This window comes from Protopterus annectens, chromosome 4.part1, assembly GCF_019279795.1.
Source record: "Protopterus annectens isolate FY-2018-M chromosome 4.part1, PAN1.0, whole genome shotgun sequence".
NCBI lineage: Eukaryota > Metazoa > Chordata > Ceratodontiformes > Protopteridae > Protopterus > Protopterus annectens.
In genome coordinates, this window is record NC_056734.1 from 545,747,285 (window position 1) to 545,771,369 (window position 24,085).

The 24,085-nt window shown below is 40.1% G+C and overlaps 1 protein-coding gene across 1 annotated transcript in view; it reads right to left on the minus strand.

Moving 5' to 3' along the window:
* PCCB (propionyl-CoA carboxylase subunit beta) overlaps window positions 1-24,085 on the minus strand; it is a 1,126,289-nt gene that overhangs the window by 770,758 nt on the left and 331,446 nt on the right. Inside the window, exon 6 of the mRNA XM_044070351.1 lies at window positions 17,931-18,041. Within this exon, the coding sequence (XP_043926286.1) occupies window positions 17,931-18,041 (111 nt within the window). The remainder of the gene's footprint in view (window positions 1-17,930; window positions 18,042-24,085) is intronic.

Consider the following 24,085-nt stretch of genomic DNA (forward strand, 5'->3'; position numbering starts at 1 on the left):
TAGCGATTTAGTCTTGTCCAAGTAGAACTGCAATTGTCTATGCACATCAAGTAAATGCAGGGAGTATTCTCCTTTGTTAGAATAATTTGGGAAAAAGACTGGCAGATCAATTGTTTGATTTCATGGTCAAATCCAAAATAACTTTGGGTAAGAAGGTGGGATTAGTCTCTAGTGATACTCTGTCTTCATGGAAGACCATGCAAGGACGTTTTATGCACAAGGCCTGTAACTCAGATATTCACTTTGCCGAGGTAATAGCTACCAAGAATAAAGTTTTCCAGGATAAATATTTTATATCGCAAGTGGCAGCTGGTTCGAAAGGGGGATGAATCAAGGATTGTAGAACTAGTGTCAAATTCCAAGGTTCGATTGGCTCTTTGAAGGGTGGTCTAATGTGAGTGACACCTTTCAAAAAGTTTTTACAGAGACGGTGAGAAATCAAGGACGAGTCCTGGAAACCATTGTGAAGTTGGAGATTGCAGCCAGGTGAACTCGAATAGTTGAAGCTGCCACTCCTGAATGGAGAAGATTCAATAAACAGTCCAGTACAGAAGTAAGCGAAGCCCACATTATGAATCTTTTGCTGAGATAAAGTTTCCTGGTAGATGGTTTATGGGGAGACAGAAGAATGTTACATACAAGGGAGGACAGATTATTTTGCCTCGCAATTACTGGAAGTGGAGGAACCAAGCTGCCAGCTTGAGACTCAATATGTTTGGATGCGTCAACCTTTGCGGGTGCGACATCAATTCTGGAGTTGGATCCAGAATCCATGGTTGGTGTGCTAGGTGAGGCCAAAGGAAGGGAAACCAAACTTGTCGGGGCCAATAAGGTGCAATGAGGATTACTTTGCTTCTCAAATGAAGAGCTGTCTTTAGAAATTGTGGGATCAGAGGAAGGGGAGGAAACGCATAAAGAAGTCCCGTGGGCCAATTGTGTACTAGAATGTCCCTTGGGGACTCCCCCTGCGGGGAATTAGGGCAAAGTAGCTGCTGCATTTGTGGTTTGCAGGGATGCGAACAGATCTTAGCATGTCTGGCCCCAGCGACTGAAGATCTTTGCGGCTATGACAGGGCTGAGGGACCACTTGTGAGGCAAGAGAATGCATATGCTCAGTTTGTCTGCAATCACGCTGGAAGCCCCGGGAATGTGAGTCACTATCAGAAAGCAGTTGGAAGATATCGCCCATTGCCAAATTCTCATGGCTTCCCGAAACAACAGGTAGGACTTGGTTCTCCCTTGTTTGTTTATATACCAGACTATGGACATGTTGTCCGACTAGATAGCAACTGTCCCTGATGGGAGGACAGATTTGAATGTTTGCAACACTAGAAGCACTGCTCTCAGTTCTAGAACACTGACATGCAGATTGGCCTCCATGGGGGACCAAGTGCCTTGGACTGTCTTTCCCTGGAAGTGCCCCCCCACTCCATCAGGGAAGCATCCATGGTCACTATGGCCTTGGGCTGAGAGGGGGAGAAAGGACAACTCCATAGGCCTTTTCCTGCCTTCATCCACCAAAATAAGTCTTGTTTGTATCGATTTGTTATGCGGATCTGAAAGGACATATGATGAGTCAAAGGGGACTACTGTGTTAGTAAAAGCCACTGTAGGAGCCTCATGTGTAGTCTTGCTAGGGGAACTATAGTAATCGATGCTGCTATTGATCCTAGTAGCTGAAGTACTGCCCAAGCTGAAACCTTGTTCCGAGAGAGTATCACTCGTAGTTGAGACCTTAGTCTTTCTAACCTGTGAAGTGGAAGGGAGACTAGCCAAGACTGAGTGTCGAAAGTTGCCCCTATGAATTCTAGATTTTGAGTAGGAGTCAACTTGCTTTTTTCTACATTTATTGAGATCCCTATGGATTTTGCTAGCTTTAGGGTGTAATGTACGGCTATAACCAGTAGACTGTTTGTAGGGGCGGTAAGGAGCCAATTGTCTAAATACGGAAACACCCAGAATTCTTGCAGTCTCAAGTGAGCTGTTACCACTGCCATGCATTTGATGAACACTCTGGGGCCGGTAGAGAGACCAAGGAGCAGCGCTCGGAATTGGTAGTGATTGGCACCCAGCTGGAAGCGGAAGAATCTCCTGGAGCATTTGTCCATTTTTCTGTAGTAATTCACATCCTGAAGATCTATCGATCACATCCAATCATCTTTCTCTAGAAACGGGAGGACAGACTGTCCATCCAGAATTTTGTCCGTCTGACAAACTTATTTAGGATGCTGAGGTCCAAGATTGGCCTCCAGTCCCCTGTCTTTTTTGGCAGTAAAAAGAACCTTGAGTGAAATCCGGATTCTATCTGGTCTGGTGGGACTGTTTGGATGACTCTTTTTAGAAGTAGCTTTTGGATTTCTTGAGCTGCTGCTTCCCGTTGACTGGGTGGGACATCAGGAATATGCCTTAGCAGCCTTGGGTAAAGATCAAAAGGAATGCAATAACCTCTGGTAATTATCATCTGCACCCAAGAATCTGTGGTTATGGATTGTCAGGTAAGGTGGTGTGGAGAAAACCATCCCCTGACTGCTTCCAAATGTAAGCAACTGGGCCACTCCTCAGGAGTAGTGATAGGGCTGTCCAGAGAAAGAATCTCTGGATCCCTGATTACGCGAACCCCCTAAGCCTCTGGTGGGGTTGTCTTCCAGATGAGTTTCCCCCTCTGCCCTGGGGGGTAAACTTGCCACATCTGTTAGGGAAGGGACCCTGGGATTTCTTGTACCACATCTTTCCACTCCTCTGATTCCTAGAGTAGAATCGATCGGGGAGGGTGGAAAAATGCACACCCATGGCAGACAGGGTCTTTCTGTCCTTTTCACACCTGGCTAATGTGTCTTTTACCTTTGGGCAAAAAACAGAAGAGGCTTCCATGGGACCATTGAGAAAGGAAGCATCTGAAGAGGACTCTGAAGAGAGGATACCTTGTGGAAGGGTATCTTGAGGTTCCCGCACTCAATGTCCTGGAGTAGTGGAATGTGTCAGTTGTGGCTCAGCGGACATACAAATGTGGCACTCCAGCCCGAAGGAACCAGCTGATAAGCCTGCAAAGGCAAGTGCTCTCTCCGTCACCTGGCAAGCAGGCCCCCTGAAGAGGGATGGGAGCCCAGAACCGAGAAAGACAACCTCAGGACCATGGTTGCACCCCGCTCCGATGGAGCGGTCATGATCCCAAGGACGGCTCAGCTCCAAGTGAGTCAAGGACCATAGGATAGACTCCGGAGCCATGGTAAGGTCTACCACTGGAACCGAAGAAGCTGGTACCAGGATAGGCATCGGCATCAAGGGCTCCAATACCTCCAAGGAGGTCGAAGGAGGAAGATATGTCGGAGTCTGTGGAGAAAAGTCCTCGTCTCCAGGTGGAAGGGAGCATTTAGAAGGAGGTGGAATTCCTCTAGCCGCCAGGACATGATCCACTAGTCTTACTATGTCAAATTTCGAAAGGCTCTGGAGGAGAGGGTTGACATCCCCGACTGAGACATTCTAGGAAAGGACTGCACAATTGTCCAAAAAAGGGGTCTGCCGACAGGGAGTATTGGTTCCGGGGTAATATTTCACCCTTTCAATCACAGCCTCACCTCAGGCTTTATCCCCACCAAATGGCACACTGCTACAGTCATCCCTCTCCACAAAGGAGGAGCGACTACAGACCCTGGGACCTATCGCTCCATTAGCCTGATGAGTCTGATATGTAAAGCTATGGAACGCATCATCATGGACCTAATAAACAAGGATATAGGGAATCTCTAAACTCTGGATCCTACACAGTTTGGTTTTGTGAAGGGTAGATCATGCCTGCTCAACTTGGTTGACTTCTTTGAGTCAGTCACTAGAGCTGAGGAGGAAGGTAAGGTGGTTCATACAGCTTACCTTGATCTGGCCAAAGCCTTTGATACCATTCCCCACTCAGGAATCATAGAACAACTTACTAAGCTATTCATCAACCCCTATGCCACTAGGTGGGTTGCAAACTGGCTCACAGACAGAACCCACAGTGTGAAAGTAGCTTACTCCAAGTCAGACTGTCGACCAGTCACGAGTGGATTCCCACAAGGTTCGGTCCTGGGTCCCCTCCTGTTTTATATCTACTTCTCTGAAGTCCAGGCCAACACGAAGGGACTCTGGCTGACAAAGTTCACAGATGATTGCAAGATCGGAGCTATTAGTAACTCCCCAAGTGATGCTGACATCCTACAGAAAGGCCTCAATGAGACCAATGACTGGTGTCAGAACCATGGCCTTACGCTCAATGCCAAAAAAATGTGTCTTCACCCCTTTGGGAAAAACCCGGTTCCCATGAATTACCACATTGATGGTAGTCCACTGAACACAGAAGGCGTTATAAGAGATCTGGGAACACAGGTTGACAACAACCTCTCTTTTGACCACCATGTTGCCACTGTGGTCAGAAAGTCTTTCTATTTGGCACATCTCATTACTAAGGGTTTTGCATCCAGGAAGAAAGAGGTCATTGTCTCCTGCTACTCTTCCATCTTTAGGCCAGTCATCAAATACAACGCCCCATTTGGCATGTACCTCACTAGATACCTGCAACTACTGGAGAGGCCGCAAAAGTACCTCACAAAGAGGATCCTAGGCCTTAAACACTTGTCCTATATGGACAGACTCAAAAATCTCCAATTATTCTCTGTCTCATATCACCTACTGAGAGGCGATCTCTGCTTGACTTACAAAGCCATGTCTGACCCAGCTCTGTTAGAAAGGCTACATCTAAAGAAATCAAAATCCCTCCACACCACACACTCCAGAGACCTCAACCTCACTACCAGAATCAACAAAACATGCTGGATAGACAGGTTCATAACCCAGAGACTGCCCATGCTATGGAATAGACTTCCCATACATGTCAAGCAAAGCACCTCACTGGCCCTCTTCAAGAGAAATCTTGATGAGTGGATGGGAAATAGAAAATTCACTCCGGGGATCACTCCAGTGGCTCTACTTGACAGAGGCACTAGGAACTAAGGTTGGGTGGCACAATGCCAGGGTAATCCTATGGGCTAGACTTGTAAAGGTTGCAGGGCCATTAGCCTAGTACACACCTATGAACCTTCGGCACAGTGGTCAAAGGACCAGCAAGTTGTGTAGGGGGGTAGTGACCTGAATTGGGGAGACTATTTTTGGTGGTAAGAGGGATGTCAGTACTGTAGCAGGAGTACAAATTTTGGGTGGCTCCATAATCATGAGCAGCACCATGGTAGGTGTTTGAGGCACTGGTGCTGAGGATGAAACCATAGTAGATGTTTGATGTCTTGGTGCTGAGGACGATACCGTAGAAGGGGTTTGAGGCCCTGGTGCCGACATTACAGGAGTCAATTTAGGAACTTTTGCCTTCGGTTCTGTGGGAGATGTAGCAGATATGGAGTCACTGGTATGTGGAGAGGGCGGTATGGACTGACTCATTTTATGTTTCTTTTTGGGAGGGGTTGAGCCCTCCGCCTCAGATATAGCCTCTGAGAAAGGAGTTTTTAGGAGACTTTTAAGAATCAATTTATTTTTCCTTTCTATCAAGGTACGGGAGCTAAAACCCTTACATAAGTCGTATGGGAGTTGAACTTTTAGATGTGGTACCCCGAGACAATAAATGCAGGACAAATGTCCATCAGAATTTGGCATTTTCCTGTTACACTGATCACAATGCTTAAAGCCTGTTGTTCTCTTTTTATCAGTCATTATCAGCAATAATGAAAAACCTAGTTAAATGACAATATACAAAAATAAGCAGCGACACACACATGCACACACCGTCAAGAAAATGAAGGACTGACAAAAAAAAAAAATTTACCAACAATGGTAAAAAAAGAGATATCAATGGGTTAAAAGAGATAAAGAGGGGGAGGGGAATACCAGCAATGGTATTAAAGATTACCACAGAGGTAAGGAAAGACTGTACCAACAATGGCATGAAGAATACCAAAAACCTGGTAAAGAATCAGAAAAAGAGCACTCAAACAGGAAGTAAAGGGTAGTAAACTCTAAATGACTACTAATAAAACAGAAATTCACAAAGGTGAAAAAAAAATGATTTCAAAAGAAGTATAAATTTTAAGTCACTTAGCTTGAGAGCTGGCCTGATGTGTCCTGATATTATATGCGGCAAACGAGATCTGAGGTGATTGAAAGAGGGGTACTATGGGTAAGCTTACCTCAAGAGTTTTTTGGCTGGTGCGAGCTTGTTATAATGGCCGATTTGGTTCAGAGGACAGAACCGATAGCCATCAGTAAGAAATGAATGAAGATTAACAACATGAGATCCTTTCTTTTAGGTTAACTCAAGTCTGTGAATGTGACTGTCAGTTTGAAACATTTGTTCCTATTAGGAGGGTAAAACTTCAATATCTGAATATGTACATAGTTTTGTGTGCTATTATTAAGTTAATAGGTTTTAGGCAGGTATTGGGGGTGTTTTTTAGATAGGGAATGCTTAAAAAAGAGAACGCTGATTGATCGAACTTATGTAAGCAAATGTTTAAAATATCGAAGCAACAGAAACCCAAATTTTTTCCTAGGGAAAGAATTTGGTTGCCCGTCTCTGTTGCTTCAGTATTTTCAGTGCTGTGGTGGAAAGTTACTGGTCGGGTTCAGGTAAGTGTGCGATTGTGTGGATGTGAGTGTTGGGGTGGGTTAGGTGAGTTAGGGTTAGGGCTCGGGTTAGGTATGTGTGCAATTGTGTGGACGTGAGGGTTAGGGCGGGTTAAGTGAGTTAGGGTTAGAGAGCGGGTGAGTGTGCGATAGTGACAGACCTTAGGGTTAGGGTTAAGGTAAGTGGATAGTTAGTGGTGTGTGTATAGTTTAGTGTAAGGTTAGGTGTCAGATTTTAGGTGTATGTGTGTGGATTGCTGTTTGTTTGGTGTGCTTGTGTTGTGTGTATGTGTTTTGGATCAGCAATTTTTTTCCCTAGGAAAAAAATTGCTGTTCTGACAGTTCGAAATTGTAAGCTTTCGCTTACATAAGTTCAATCAATCAGCGTTCGCTTTTTTAAGCGTTCGCTGATCTAATATAGACCCGTTTTTTTGAGGACCTTCAATAAAACAAAAAGTTTTGTAAGATGTGATGTAGGCTAAAATGGATATGACGAGAAACAACATTATGAAATATCAACCTGCAACAGTGTATGCATGTAACACAAAAGCTAGAACTAGACATTTAACAAAAAAGCTGTTATACATAAAAAGTGAGAATAACTTTTTAATACAATCATGCTTTCTGCAATGTCTTGAAATGTCAATGGTCTCGCAGATAAATATAAAATGGAAAGAGTAGTGAATGATATTAAAAATGCAGTGTAAAGAGCTATGCTACAGGAGACATACTTGGAAAGAACTGAACATGTGAATTTGACAAAGAAAGCTTTTTAGTACGGTTATTCAGCAGAATACCTGGGCCAAAGAAAAAGAGGAGCACTTATATTAATTGCAAGAGGAGCTCTAATAGTGATAGAAGAAGATTAAAAGGTAATAACGGTAGATTTGTAGTACTAAGGGGCTACTGGCAAGGGAGGAGGATTACACTGGCATGCATTTATATTTTACCAAAACTGCTATAATAGAGCTTAAGAAATAATCAGCTTTCAGCAAGGAATATTATTTAAAGGTGGGGACTGGAATTTAATTTGCCACGGTGAAGATGTGTCTGGGGGGACCAGAATGGAAAATATAACACAGGAGGATAGATTTTTGAAGAAATTTATGAGAATATTTGGCATGGAAGATGTGAATTCAGTACTAGGAGTTTAGAGTGAATATACATATTATTCTCCAAGATACAAAAACTGGGCTAGCTTAGACAGAGTTTACATTTGACGGGAACATGTGCATTTAATTGAAGATCTTGATATGCACCCAATAACTATTTCAGATCATGCACTAGTCTTCTTCTTTCGGCTGCTCCCATTATGGGTCGCCACAGCAGATCAACTGTTTCCATTTCTTCCTGTCCTCTGCATCTTGCTCTGTCACATCAACCACCTGCATGTCCTCTCTCACCACATCCATAAACCTTATCTTAGGCCTTCCTCTTTTCCTGTTACCTGGCAGCTTCATCCTTAGCATCTTTTTCCCAATATACTTTGCACCTCTTCTCAGCACATGCCCAAACCAACGTAATCTTGCCTCTCTGGCTTTGTCTCCAAACCTTCCAACCTGGGCTGACCCTCTAATGTACTTATTCCTAATCCTGTCCATCCTCGTCACACCCAGTGCAAATCTTAACATCTTAAACTCTGCCACGTCAAGCTCTGACTCCTGCCTTTTTGTCATTGCCACTGTCTCCAACCCATATAACATAGCTGGTCTCACTACCCTCTTGTAGACCTTCCCTTTCACTCTTACTGGTACTCGTCTGTCACAAATCACTCCTGACACTCTTCTCCACCCACTCCATCCTGCCTGTACTCTCTTCTTCACCTCTCTTCCACACTCACCATTACTTTGAACTGCTGATCCCAAGTACTTAAACTCATTCACCTTCGCCACCTCTTCTCCCTGCATCCTCACCATTCCTCTATCCTCCCTCTCATTCACACACATATATTCTGTCTTAGTCCTGCTGACCTTCATTCCTCTTCTCTCTAGAGCATATCTCCACCTCTCCAGGGTCTGCTACACCTGTTCCCTACTCTCACTACAGATCACAATGTCATCTGCAAGCATCATAGTCCACGGGGACTCCTGTCTGATATCGTCTGTCAACCTGTCCATCACCACTGCAAATAAGAAAGGGCTCAGCGTTGATCCTTGATGTAATCCCACCTCCACCTTAAACGCACCTGTCACTCCCACCGCAGACATCACCGCTGTCACACTACCCTCGTACATATCCTGTACCACTCTTACATACTTCTCTGACACTCCCGACTTCCTCATACAATACCACAACTCCTCTCTAGGCACCCTGTCATATGCTTTCTCTAAATCCACAGAGACACAATGCAACTCCTTCTGACCTTCTCTGTACTTCTCCATCAACACTCTCAGAGCAAACATCACATCTGTAGTGCTCTTTCCTGGCATGAAACCATACTGCTGATCACTAATCATCACCTCCCTTCTTAACCTAGCTTCCACTACTCTTCCCCATAACTTCATGCTGTGACTGATCAGTTTAATCCATGCACCAGTAATAACTAAAATAAAAACATAAGAGTTATGAGATAAAAATGAGACACTGGTGCTTTCCCACCTCTCTGTTGAAGAGAGGAATTTAAGTAATGGTTAATGGAAATTATACAGGAGCTATTACAGAAGAAAGAAATTTCTTCTGAAAATATAGCTAGGGAGTGGGATAAATTAAAGTGGAGTTTAAAAATAGGGTAGAAATAAAAGAAAGAGAGATATGGTTAAGAAGTAAAAATAATTATTTAAAGGGACTGACAAATGTTAAAGTACTGCAAAATAGGAGGAATCTCAAAGAACAAGAGGAGGAGCAACTGCAGCATGCTAAACAGAAAATAAGGGATTACCTTGACAATATGCATGAGTTTAGAAATATTGCTGCTAAGAAACTGTTTTTTGATAATAACTCTCTAGAGCACATAAACATTTAGCATAATGACTCTGGCAACAGAAAGTAGAAAAGGCCGCCCCCCAAGCTTAGGGAGCCTATATCAAGGAAGATAAGAGATCCTGTAGAAGTATTATAAATATTTTGGAAACTCTATGAAAGTCTGTATAAAGCAGAGAAATACAGAAATCAAGAAAATGTACAAATGGAAATGTTTATGGAGGAATTATGTCAAGATTAGAGGTAAACAAGGCTCAATTACTGACTTGCGACTGTTAAAAATGTCGGATACCAATGTTCCGAACCGCAAAATCTAGCCCCCTTTTTGACCCATGTTAGCACTTGTTTTTAGGTGTACAGCGGTCAGAAATGTCGATGCTCACTGTTTTTGCAACATTTTGGAGAATTGGCATTATGGGTTTCACTCAACGGTGTCGACAATATGCAGTGTTGAGCAATGTGTGCTTGACATTTTGATGGTAAATCAAATGGTGATGTATAGCTAATCTGCAGGAAAGCCCCCAGGAATAGTTGGTATTCCAATAGAGGTTTGGAAGCTAGGAGGGAAAAAACTGATAAAGATCTGGAAGGTTTTGTTTAACAGTATTTTAAGACAAGGAGAAGTACCAACATCCTGTTAAAAAGCAGTGGTACCTATAATACCTAAAGAGGTAAAGATCCATCAGATTCAGCTTCATACAGGCCCATTTCAATACTAGACCATGATTATTAAGTATTCATGTCTATAATGGTTTAAAGAATGGCAAAAGTGATGCCAAAACTGACAGATATGGACCAATGTGGTTTTGTAGAGGGGAGACATATATTCGACATTAACAGAACATTGATGGTCCAGAGGGAAGCAAAATGTAAGAAAATACCACTGTTGTTGGTGGGTCTTGATGCAGAGAAAGCTTTTGACAAAGTAAGCTGGGACTTTACACACAGGGTAATGGAAGCATTTGCATTCCCTGATAAAATCATAAGGTTGAGTAGGAGGATATACGAGGGATGGGAGGTGAAATTTAAAGTGGGTGGGTTCCTCTCCAATAATTTCTGCTTGAACAGAGGAATTAGGCAGGGGTGTCCCTCCTCTTTGATGTCTGCATTATATTTAGAGCCACTGGCAAAGAAAATAAACTCTATTTGCAGATGATATTACTTTATTCCCAATAAAATCAGAAAAGGACATCACAGTGTTGTGGAACACTTTGAGACGGTTTCAAACCTTTTCAGGATACAAAATTAATGAAACTAAAACAAAGGCAATCACTGTAAATTATGTACCCACACACAAATTGGTTCAGTAATATCCATATTTATGAGTACATGATAAGTATTTAGGAGTATGGATTAAAAATTATTCTGGTGTGGCATCTAAGGATATGTGGGAGGAGACTAAACTAAAGCTAATGCAAAAACTGAGAAATTGGAAGCTCTGTTATATGGATATGGACTGTAAGATGCAAGCCGCTAAAATGTTTTTAGTCCCTTTAATCTTATACACAGGTCAGGCATATTTTTATCAACCAGAGGAGAAATTAAAACAGAGCTGAAGGATTTTATCTGGAAGGGGAAAACAACAAGAGTCTAGCAGAATAAGTTGATTCTTCCAATAGAACATAGTGATTTGGGATTACCCGATGGGGTATTACTGAGCTACACAGTTATGGCTCTTATACACAGCACAAGCAAAAACCTATAATTCAAAGTGGAAAGTGATGATGACAAAACAGGGTGGAAGCTCAAGAAACATGGAGAGACTGGGATTTTGGATGCAGACCTTTAAGAAGAATAACAATAATTGGGTCTATATCAATTTGTTGAAGGTTCACTTCCATGATCCTTTCTACATTGACCCAAAAACCACTGAACATTAAGGTCCGTGAACATTCACAAATGTGAAAGATTTAAGCAGGGACAGGAAGCAGTTGGCCAACAGCACAAATTTGTCCTTTTCCCCACTGTAGTGCGATCTCGGAATTGTTAATATATAGTTAGGGGGGTTATGAGTTTGACATACTGTGGTGTGTGTAACAGTGTAGTGTTTGCCAAGTGCTTCCTTTCCCTGGTGAAATATTTTTTTGATGTGACCGTTCGTGGAACTGAAAGTATGGTGGTTTCGGGCCGATGATGAAAGGTTTGCGGAAGTGAACCTTCGACAAATTGATATAGACCCCCAATAATCATACAGAATGTTATATTTATAAAGTAGTAGAAAGTATTCTAAGAACTAAGCCAACACAGGAATTGTGAAATATGATTTTGCCAATAGGGATGACTTTAATTACGAATACAGACAATAAGCAAGAGAGGGCTGGAATGTATTGGAGAAAATTGTCAAAGGAACCAAGGTACTGGGAGCAAGTAACTAGAGAGACAAAGGTTACAGAATGGGAAGATGCCAAGTATTTATTTGGACTGCAGGTTAGAGATTGCCTTCCTTATCAAGGATTGATATGAGAGTATAGGCAAATGGGGGGTCCTAAACGAAAGACCAGCAATGGTAAAGATTTTTAGTAGAATCTGAACAGAAGGAGCTGTTAAAAAAGGAATAATTAGTACAGTATATAAAATACTGCATGATAATTATAAGAATCACAGGAGCTCCAGTAATGGACTGCACCATAAGCTTCTTATAAAACTTGTAAACGCTTCTTGTAAAACTTGTAAACTATGAAACATGGAGATTTTGAATCAAAGTAATAAAAATGACTTTAATATTTTCGTAATAAAAACAACATAAGGTTAAGAGCTTTCATCCAAGACAATCAAAGACTTCAAAACAAAGAACAGACGAAATAGCAGTACTTAAATAACAAATGAATAGATGACATCATCAAATCAATTAATCTAGCTAACATTTAAAGAAACATCAACCAAATGCATGTACACTTGATAAAATGGCTATGTTAAACAGTAAAAACCATAAAGTATAACACTGATCATAATTTTCTGACCAGGAAAGCTAACATATATTACAAATTCTAGTTGTTTTCATTTTAAAATACTGTCAATACAAATATCTTCACTGAGCCTAGGAAATGTATCAGCAGCAGTAATTAGCTGCCATTTGAGTTTAACTGTTTCAAGTTTCAGCTTCTATGACACTTGTATAAAAACAAGTACCCATAATTTTAAGAAATGTTCTGGACTATCACTAAAATGCATACCCAATGTATTCTTTCCATTCCCTTTGCCAATGTCATATATGTGCTTGTAAATCCATTCTCTGATTTTTTTCTCAGTTTTTCCTATATAAAACCTGCATATATCTGACACTTGGGCAACATAAATTACTCTTTTAGAAATACAATTGCAATAGACATACTTGTTGACCCATTCCTTCTCGTTTACACTGATTTTGTCACCTTCTAAAATATATTTGCGTTGTACACGTTCCACATTTAAAAGTACCTTTATTCGACCCCTTGTTATATCCCAATTTGTTACACATACTGCTATTTTCTCAGCTCTTTGTCCTGAAGAAGTGTTTGATTGCCTTGGACGAAAGCGCTTAAACGTATGTTGTTTTTTTTATATGACAATATTAAAATAATTTTTATTACTTTTATTCAAAATCTCCGTGTTTTATGGTTTAATCTTTTACAAGAAGCTTTTACAAGTAGCTTATGGTGTGACCCATTACTGGAGCTAGTTATTTCAGTATTTTACTTGTTTTTGTAGCTCCATGTCTGTTTTTAGTTGTTTTGGGTGATCAATCAGAGGAGGTTAGAAAGGACTGGGTAGAGAGACTGGATAAGCAATTCAAAAAGAAACAATGGGAGATATATGTTTGCCTCCCAAATATGCAACAAAATCTAGAAGATTTAGGATTTGTGCTTGGAAATGTTTACATATATATTTTTATACCTCAAGTAGACTCCAGAGAATTTTTCCTCAGGTAGACAGCAAATGTTAGAGGTGTGATGGGGAAGAAACAGGTAATTGGGAACATATTTTCTGGGAGTGTAATGAGCTTGCATTCTTTAAAGATTCCCTGCAAACAACTCTATCCGAGATACTGGGTGAGCAAATTGGAGCAACTAGGGAAATTATTTTTCTGAGCCATGGTACAGAATCGGAATTGCCTAGAGATAGTAAGGCCTTACTCAGTCTAATTATGGTGGCTGCCAAAAAAAGCAATTACTAGAAAATGGAAATTAAAGTCTAAGTAGTGAATATGGTAACAGAGATAAAACAACTAGAATTGGGATCTTTAGAAAAGGGTAGGAGCAAATTACATAAGAAACAAATTGGAATTGTGGGAACAATACAGACAGGGAAGGAATGAGGTTTAAAAGAAGGCAGGATTTGAATGAGCTATGTAACATTTGACTGACGATTGGTAGATTATAAGTGATGTATAATGTTTGCAACTAAAATTATGTCAGTATGGTTTGTGATGTAAAATGCTTGCACCTAAGACTATGTCAGTATGGTTTGTTTTCATTTATATAAATGCATGATTGTGTATATCATAAGTGATAATTTAATAAAGATGTTTATTGTTAAAAAAAAAAATCAGCAACCAGCAGCAAGTATCAATATTACACTACGATGATAATATCAACATTGGGATTATATATATTAACCATGAAACATTTTATTTTATTTAATACTCTGAACATACTTGACTATTTTTAAAATATTTTAAATATCAATTACAATAAATGTGATATAATGATTTTGTTTCAGATACAAAAGTTATTCAATCTGTATTGGTAAACATAATTTGAATACAGTAAGTATTTACAGTAATATAGGGATTGTAATCTGTAGTAATATGAATTTAAAAAATGCACTTATAATTAAAGTCAAGGCACTAAGGACTGTAGGTTTGATTCATAGGAATATAGCAATGAAATCCCTCAATATGTTAAAATTTTACATACGCGTTATACCAGTTACTGAATCTTCTGTGTATTATGACTATTCTAAAAGGTGATGTACTCCAGTTAAAAAGTGTTCAAGGAATGTTTTGGGGAATGATTAAATCTGTAAAAATATGTCCCATTCAGAATGCCTTGTATTTTTAGAATTACAGTCAAACAATTACAGATACACAAATGGCAAGCTTCTTAACTTACAGTGCATTATTTGATAAAAAACTGAGAAATTTATTAAGTATCACATTCTAGGAAGTCACTAGAGACAGCAATCTCACCTATAAGATAGGTGAATGCAATACTGTAAGAAAATAAAGTTTGTATCATAAGCAATAATAAGAATGCGGAATACTTTACCATTGTTTACTAAACAACGTACTTCCATGTTCCACAGAGATGTTTAAGAGTTCTTAAGATGTTTGGGTAGATTTTCTTATTTATTTAACCAGGAGTCTGTTTTTTAACATGGTCCATTAGGGCCTATACACAGTATGCGTACACTTTAAAACTCAATCTCAATGAAGCAATGGTTATTTCATCTATTCCAGTCTCAAATTAACAGTTTTAAAGAGTTTTGATTTGACACAGTTTTGAAGTCATAACCCCAATGAAATTAATTTCAACAACACAGCAAGTCACTGACTTAGAGTAATGCATTTACTAACATACTGACATCAGCCAGCAATCCACCCATTAAAAGATCAACTATATGCCCAAAGATATATACATATACACATACAGGCAAATATATATTATATATACACATATGTTAAAATTGCTCCCATTACTTACTTTACTGCAAATTAATTTTTTATTATTTCCATTGCTGCTACACTAAAGTATCTCAAATCATCAGAAAGACTCAGAATAGAGAATTTTTGTGACTGAAGCAGGTCAAAGGAGGACAAGAATCTCACATTAAAAACAAGATGCAATCAAATATAGACATGCATAAATCATAGATAAAACTTCCGGTTTATCATCAGCAACCCCACACAGTGATGTCTGAGACAGATAACCTACATTTCCTGTCTTCCTACAGCATTAAACACTGCAAACAGAGCTGTCCATGAGCAAAGGAAACCCATTCCTCAAATCTCCACAAAACATAAGATTACTCATTGATCATCATGGCCAGAACAACAAGGGTGCAGAACTAGAAAACTGAAGTCATTTATCATGCTGTGCATCCATGACACTCAAACCATTTTCTATTTTCTATTTCTTACTTAAGTATTAATGCAAAGTATTCATCTACTACTCTCTCCAATGTCAGTTTCCAAACAAAAAGGTAAAAGGGTCACACAGACAAACCATTCAGTAAAAATTGCAAGAAAGGCCCAGCCAAGCCAGAGTCTTCACTGTGTAAAACTTTAAACCTCCTGCAGTGGTGGCCTACTGGATTTATGCAAATGATCCCTTAAGGACATACCACTGTTTCAGCTACATGGCTTCTGAATGTGACTTTTTAAGTATCTGGCCAATAAAGCCAAACCCTACTACGATGAAGCAGTTAAAGTGGAAGTTATAAACCATGGACAGCACCTGTAATGAATACTGTAACCTTAGTTTCTATGATTACCAATCCAAACTTTTGAGCAGGTTGGCTATAAAGCTTGCCAAAGACAAACAGCTCAAGTGTTTTAGTAACAGTGATGACTTGCAAGTGAACAGAGATTCTTACAACAGTTAAAGAAATTAAAAACAAAATCTAACTATATATCTACATCTACTTATAAATATATATATGCATAACTATAACTATAACTATATATATATAAATATATATATATATATATATATATATATATATATATATATACACACACACACACACACACACACACACACACACACACACACACACAGACAGATATATATGCACACACACGTTAATCATATTGAGAACATTATCATAATGTTAACTTTATATGAAAAGATCTACAAATGTAAAAAAAAAATGCATACAATTAGACAAAGTAAACCTACCTCAGTGGTGCAGAGGGATGGAGCTCTGACTGTTACTTAGGTGACCAGGGTTTAATTAGGGGCCCTGGCACTTGTGGAACTAGACAAGGAGGGGGAAGAGTGAAGGGATATGGCCTAAGTAGGGGAAGTTGCATGCATTCAGAAGCACACAAGGTGGCATGATCTCGGTGGTGGAAAAGAGATAGTGCACCACTCGTGCTGCAGGGGAAGTAGCATAGCTGCTTGAAGGGCAAGCTCCTGCAGAACTGAGGGAACATCATCCATAGACAGCCCAGTGAATGACCTTCCGCAGTGCCTCGCTGTTTGCAAGCCAGGTTAGGGGCAGGTGAAAAACAGAAAAATCTTTGAACCACCCCGACAGCTGCCTGGATGATAAACTTTTTCACTCAGCTCTATCCCAGTAAGGAAGAAATGGGCTGATTGCTTGGAAGAGGGTCTGATGATTGGGCAGGCAGTGGGAAGAAAAATAATTGCAAAAAAATAAAATAAAATAAACAGACAAGAAAACATAATATACATCTTTAATTGGTGTGGGTAGGTTTTAAACAAGCTGGCTAAATATAAAAAAATTAAAAATGCAGTCTTGCCCAAGAAAAATAAATGCTGTATTTATATATTTACACTTACTTGTGATAATAAAAATTACAAGAACAAAGAAAAGTAGAATCACAAGTTCATCGAACAACCAAGCAAACAAAAAATCCTGTCACTACAGAGCCATATCATCAGAGGCTCAAGGTGGAAATAAAACTACAAGGACCACAGAAAAAAAAAAAAAAAGAAAACTGATAAAAAAGACAACTACCAACACTTATAAATAGCACAACTCCTACTGGTCAACCAATTGATACACGTTATGCATCAATTCCTTATTAAAATAAGAACAATAAAACAATCAAGTAACTCTTTGAACATAAAAGCAATTTAAAATGCACGCTCCCAGAGGACAGTCAACACCAGAATAAAAGTAAAAAAGTTTATTCCAAGTGTGATAAAAAATTAAGCACTTTCGTCCTGTTGTAATCAGGACTTCTTCAGACTCAGCATAGAAGGGTTAGTACCACGACAGATGATCAAGAGGGGTAAAGAACTAGACTACAGCAGAAAAAGCCAAGTTGCCATGGATGACAGTCCACCTCTATTTCATTTTTACAAAAATGATGGCAACTACTGTCAGTCGGGTTAAAGAAATAATGGAGGAGAGACGGGATGGTCAAGGCAGGGAGGACTGATCTCAAAGAAAACTTATTAATGCACCACTTAGGGTTTATTCCAGAGCACAATTTTTTTACAAGAAATTAGTAACACTTCAATCTAATATATGAAATGTATTCCATCATTGCAAGCTATTAAAAAATTAATAAAAACACATTGCCTTTTTGAGTTTCTGCACTAAATTAAAGGGAACAGTAACAAATAATCAGGTCTGTTAAACAGTCAAAACAAATGCACTAAAATGTACAAACATAATGAACAGGAACACAAAGGTTTAATGCAAAACATTATTTTAGAAGGTAACAAATACACTCTTACCTTCACCATGAATGTAAAATCTGTTAAAGCTGGTGAGTAAACAGCACCTCCAGCACATGGGCCCATGATAAGGGAAATCTGTGGCACAACACCTGAGGATAGCACGTTCCTCTGTAAGAAACAAGGAAGTGCTATATTGACAAAAATAAACTAATTACCCCAAAGTACTTCTTTAATGCATCAACATTTCTTCATTCATTGCAGGATGACAATTTAACTAGATAATGTACTATGCTCGCATTTTTCTTCCTCTGACAGATGTCCCATTTTCTTTTTGTAATGCATGCAACTATTCCATTTTTACCCATAAGGAAAAATGCAGTGAAAAATTAACTTAATTTTAAAACATTCATAGTAAACAATGACAAAAAATATTATACTTAAATAAATAAACCAATAAAGGAAGCAAGAACAGAAAGACACTTTGATAATCACATTTATTGATCTATGGGCCGATTTGAAAACAGAGCATGCTTACGTAAAAGGAAAGTTACAAGAGATGCCTATCATAACATTAGATCTTGGACAGAGTTTCAAACAAAAGACCCATACCCAGTCATCAGTCCCCTCTCAGCCAACTGGCCCATTAATCCCCCCCCCATTCATTGTGGATAAAAGCTGATTGAGATGGCTGTCACTTTGGCAAATAACCAGGGTTTTCTAATTTAACACTAACCCCACTGCATATGCCTAGTACAGCAGGAGTAACCCAGGTCATGTCACTGACTTCTGAAAGTGATGAAACCCCATTTTTTGCTCCCCGGGAGTCAGCACTAGTGTTGTCTCGGGCCTCCACTGGGGACTCTGCCATTAGATTGTGTGCCCTAGGCATATGTCACCCTCTTTCTCCCCAATGAGAATTAAGGGGACAATGCTGTGTTACTCCACCTTTCCCCCCTGCTAGGCCCATCAAGTGCCCAAGTGGCAAATTCAGCTCAGGTCTCTCGAGTTCTACTCAGGGCTTTATCATTTTGCCTCAAGTACCTTGCTTAATCTAGATAAAGTTTTAATGGTCTGTGGACATCCAGGCAATGCAGTTTACATTCTTCTTTTTTAGAGTATTGGGGAAAGAATACTGGAAGATTAATGAACTGATTAAAGTTAAGTTCTGAATGCAACTTTGACATAAAAGATGAGTCAGTTCTAAGGACTACCATTTCTGTATGGAAAGTGAGATGACAGCTTTCAAGAGAGTTCTGAAACTCTTCTTGCTGAAGTAATTGCTAACAAGAAAAGTGTCTTCTATGAGAGGTACTTAAAAAGAAACCTTTGCTGCAGGTTCAAATGAGACTGAAGTTAATTTTACGAGGGAAAAAAATTAAGTGCCAAAGAGAGACTGGCTCTTTGTAAGGTGGTCCACAAAAGAAAACTCATTGTAAAAAGACTTTACATCCAAACTGAGATGCCAAAAAAGTGGTTAATGCCTTGATAAGCAGAAATACAACAAGGTGAACTTTAATGACAGAAAACTTGAGCCTTGGTCAAACAAGTCAGCTACAAAAGTGTAACATGGAAGTAACTGGGGTCGTAATGGAGTCTAACCCGTGTTGCTTAGCCCAGGAAGAGAACTTAAACCATTTATCTTAGTATGCTTTGTCTGGTGAATGGCTTCTGAGAAGCTAGTAGTAACTTGTTTGCCCAAGGCAGGTAAATGTGGGTCCCTGGCCATGAATGGAAGTGAACAAACCATGTGGTCAGTTTGAGGGACTGGATTTCTGGATAAGGCTTGCCAGAGAGGTGCAATAGCAGTCTCAGATGAGGTTCTAAAAAGGGGGGGGGGTCTCCTTATCAAATGAAGCCAAAGTGCAGGGAACCTGATTTCTTATGACCAAAATGGGGCTATGACAATAACTTTGGCTCTGCAGAGATTGGCTATCTGGATGAATTTCATTGTGAGATGTCTTGGGGGGGGGGGGCATTAAGAAAACCCAGAGCCAAGGAACAGCAACAGTGTTTCTTGGAAATCTTATTCTGGTGTGGTATTAGGGAAAAGTTGTTGATGCATTTGGTGTTGAAGGCTTAGTCAAAAAGATTACAGCAAGTCTTCCCTCCAGTGATGGAGTTTGTTCCATGTAGACATAATTAGAGACCCACTCATGAGACATCAGGAGGAATTTGCTCAGTTTGTTAACTAATAAGTTTGCTCGTGCCAGAAATTGCAATGGTATTAGTAAGCTCTGCATGTAGCACATTTCCATGCCTTCACTGCTTCCTAACAGGGGGTAAGATGCAGTTCATCCTTGCTTATTCATATACTGCACCTACGACGCCCTGTCTAAGTGGTTGACTACTACACTTTGAGGAAGGCAGTCCTGAAGTGACTGCAACACTAGAAAGAGTGCCCTCACTTTCAATATGTTGCTGTGCAAGTGACCATCTTGCTAGTTCTATGTATCCTGAACCATATGTCTAGATAATGCCACCCTCCATAGTGCCACAGTGACCATGGCAGTTGAAATGGGAGAAAGGAAACTGGGACAGACAGACTGATTGACAGCAAATAAAGTTGGCCAAAACAGCTTCTCCTGACATATGGTCTTCTCTTTCCTTCATTGTTTGTGCAGTCTCAGAGTAGGTATATACAAGTATGATGTGGGGGGGGGGGCTACATGGGGAGTGCAGGACTTGCCTCAGGGGTTGCTTAAAGTTGTTTGGGCCATTTTTTTCTGTTCTATTGTACTCAAGTGCAAGAGTTGTGATAGATCACCATGATTCCAAAAGAATGGCCTGTTAGGAAGTTTGTTGGGTGAAGACACCAAAGGCGATACTGTCAACATGAGCTGAACATTAAGATGGCGTGGAGCACGGAATTCTGTTATCTGTGACCACTGAACTCTGATGGCCCACTGGAAGACTCTCATAACATTTTCCTAGAAAAAAAAAACATTTGTATTGAAGTGGCCCTCAGACCTAATGTTTTTAGAATTAAGGCAGCTGTGGGTTTTGGCTTATCTGACAATATTAATGACAGTGTCTTAAATAGCCTGTGTCCATTCTCCAGGAAGATTTGCTATCAGACATTGTAATGCGCAGGTGACATCCTGTAAAAAAGTTATCTGTTGTACTGGTTCTGACTTCAATTTCTGGAGGTTTAAAGACATTACAAAGGACAAGCATTGGCACAGTAAATAATCTCTTGCTTTGACTTGAGCATCCTTTCAGGTCGCAGCTATGACTCAGTCATTCAGGTATGGAAAGATTTTAATCCCTAGCAGTAAGAGGAGTGCTGCAACTGTAGGTATACACTTTGAAAACACTCAAGGCGATGTGTTAACTCCAAAGGCCAAGGCTCTGAATTGATAGACTGGCTATCACACAGAAATGCAGAAACCTCCCCGACAGTTTGGTCATCTTTACGTGTAAGTAGGTAGCTTGTAGGTCCAAGGAGTAAATCTAGTCTCCCTCCTGCAGACAAGAAAGGACTGACTGCAGAACGATCAACTCAAAGTGGTTTTGTTTATAAACTGCTTTAACCGACTGAGGTCCAAGATGGGCTTGAAGTCTGTCATCTTCTTTGTCAACAAGAACCTTGAGTAAAAACCTGATTTTTCTAGTCTGATGAGACCACCTGGATTGCTTTTTTGTAAAGGTTTGACACCTCTTTAAATGTTGGCTTTTTGATGGAGTGGAACCCATCTGGGAAGGAAATGGATGACATGGTGGATTACAGGAAACTGGTAGTGAGTAATCTCTGGAAAGCATTTCTCTGTCCTTCAGTGAAGGACAGACTTTTGTGGGTACAGGAAAATTTGACCCATAAATGCCTCCACAGATGGAAGTCGAGCAGCTCTTCACGTGTTTCGTTGTCTGTTCCTAGAGGAATGGCTGCAAAATCCCTGGCTCAGCAGACTTCTGTATATAAAAAGAGATGGCCACTGGAGAAGCCATCGCGTTGAGGTGAGGGGTTCAGTTTCCTTGTTGCTTGTACTGGGACTGTTGGGATTTACAAAACCATATGTTCTTTCCGCCCTTCTAGTTCCTACTGAAAGAACTTTGTGGGGCTGAGGCTCTAACTCCAATAGCTATGAGCTGTTAGACTGCAGAACAGCTAAAACTTGACCCTTAGCTGCTCACACCACCCTACTAACTTCACTCTTTTTTATGGAGACATTTTCCTATTAGTCAAGCAACCAGTTAAGTTGTACTTGTTGCAGAACATACAAATAGATTTGTAGGGCTCTTGGAACAACTCATTACTGTAAGGAGTCTACAAATCCTTGTGGTGTTAATGCCAGACAAAATGGAGGAGTGCAGCTTACAAAAGTATGCACTTGATTCTGGATTCAACTATAGGAAGTTAATTCATAACTTACCACTAAGAAAGTAAGGAGTCAAACTTGTCAAACTGCGGGTGATATTTAAGAAAAAAAGAAATTATGTACTCACCATAATGTTCCATGTCTGTTGTCTATCTTCGTCTTCATTCTTATTAGGATGGGTTTGGATCCGATCCTCGGATTTGACTCAGCCTTTATATCCAAGCTCGAGGTCTTCTACCAGCTAGTGGCTAAACTCTATCCCAGCATGCACCAGGAAACCTCCCCAGATCTTGTTTGCAGCTATAACAGTAGTCTGAAATAATAACAGTTATATAACTCAGAGTGCAATGAAGAAGGCCAGAGAATACTATTATCCAACTGAACTAACTTGGTCTTCCACGAGTAAAAATGGCTGGGGGAACGGAGGGTGGGATGTAAGAAAGAATGCGAAGATGGACAACACACATGGAATGTTACGGTGAGTACATAACTTCTTTATGTGTTGTCCTATCTCACCTTCATTCTTACTGGGATGGGACAGCGTCCCTAGCACCATCTTTCTTGGGAGGCTCAAGGGAGAATATTCTTCAGAATCGTGGAACCAAAAGTGGCCCTGTTCCTGGAGAACAAATCAACTTTGTAATGAGTGATAAAGGTATGCGGTCTTGCCCATGTTGCTGCAGCACAAATGGTACCAACTGGTAGTTTAGCCAGAAAGGCAGAAGAGGTTGTAATGGCTCTTGCGGAGTGGGTTTTAACTCTTTTGGGGAGAACTCTTTTTTGAGACTTATAGATGTAAGTTATGCAATCTGAAAGCCATTTTGAAAGTGTTACCTTACAGACTGAAGTACCTTTCTTTGAGTCTGAAAAGGAGATAAATAGCTTGTCAAACTTTCTGAAGTCTTTAGTCCTGTATAAGGAGAAACGTAACTGTCTATGCACATCCAGTTGATGTAACATGTATTCTGTCTTATTCTCATAATTTCGGTAAAAGATTGGAAGCTCTCTAGACTGGTTCAAATTTGATTCTGAACATACTTTTGGCAAAAAGGAAGAGTTTGTTTGTAAGGACACCCTGTCTCTATGGAAAAGAAAATAAGGGGGCTTTATTGACAAGGCTTGCAGCTCTGACACTCTTCTAGAAGAGATAATTGCTATCAAAAGAATAGTTTTCCATGTCAAGAACTTGAGTTCACAAGATTATGCTGGCTCAAATGGGGGGGGGGGGTTAAACTTGATAAGATGAAATTCAAGTTCCATGGTGCTGGAGGGTCTTTGATAGGTGGTCTTAATAATAAAATACCTTTATGAAAGGCTTTGCATAATCTGTGAGACATAATATTGAGGCCTGATTCACCTAAATGGAAATTGATATCACTGCTAGCTGAACTCTAATGGTAGTTGCGGCTGTGCCTTCACTGAATAGTTTTGCCAAGAATTCTTGAATGGAATTTACTGAGGCAGAAAATGGGTCAATATGATTATGAGAAGCCCATGAGGAGAATCTTTTTCATTTGGTTCTACATAGCTTTCTTGTTGAAGCTTTATGAGAGGAAATTAGGATATGCTTAACTGCCGAAGAGAGGTTAGGAAACCTGGCTATTGTTGGAATCAGAGCAGCCAAGCTGTCAATTTAAGGGTCTGAAAGGAAGGATGCAGTGTTCCTGACGCATGAGTCAGAAGGTCTGTAACCAGATCCAGCAACCAAGTCTCCTCCCGAAGACGAGGCCACAGGAAGGTGAACCATATCTGATGAGGCCAGTATGGAGTGATGAGTATCAAGTCTCTTCCTAAGGATTTGCTTTTCTGAAGTACTTTTTGGTATTAAAGGAAGGGGGGGAGGCATAGAGAAGTCCTGAGGGCCAATTGTGAACAAGTGCATCCCTTGGTGACTCC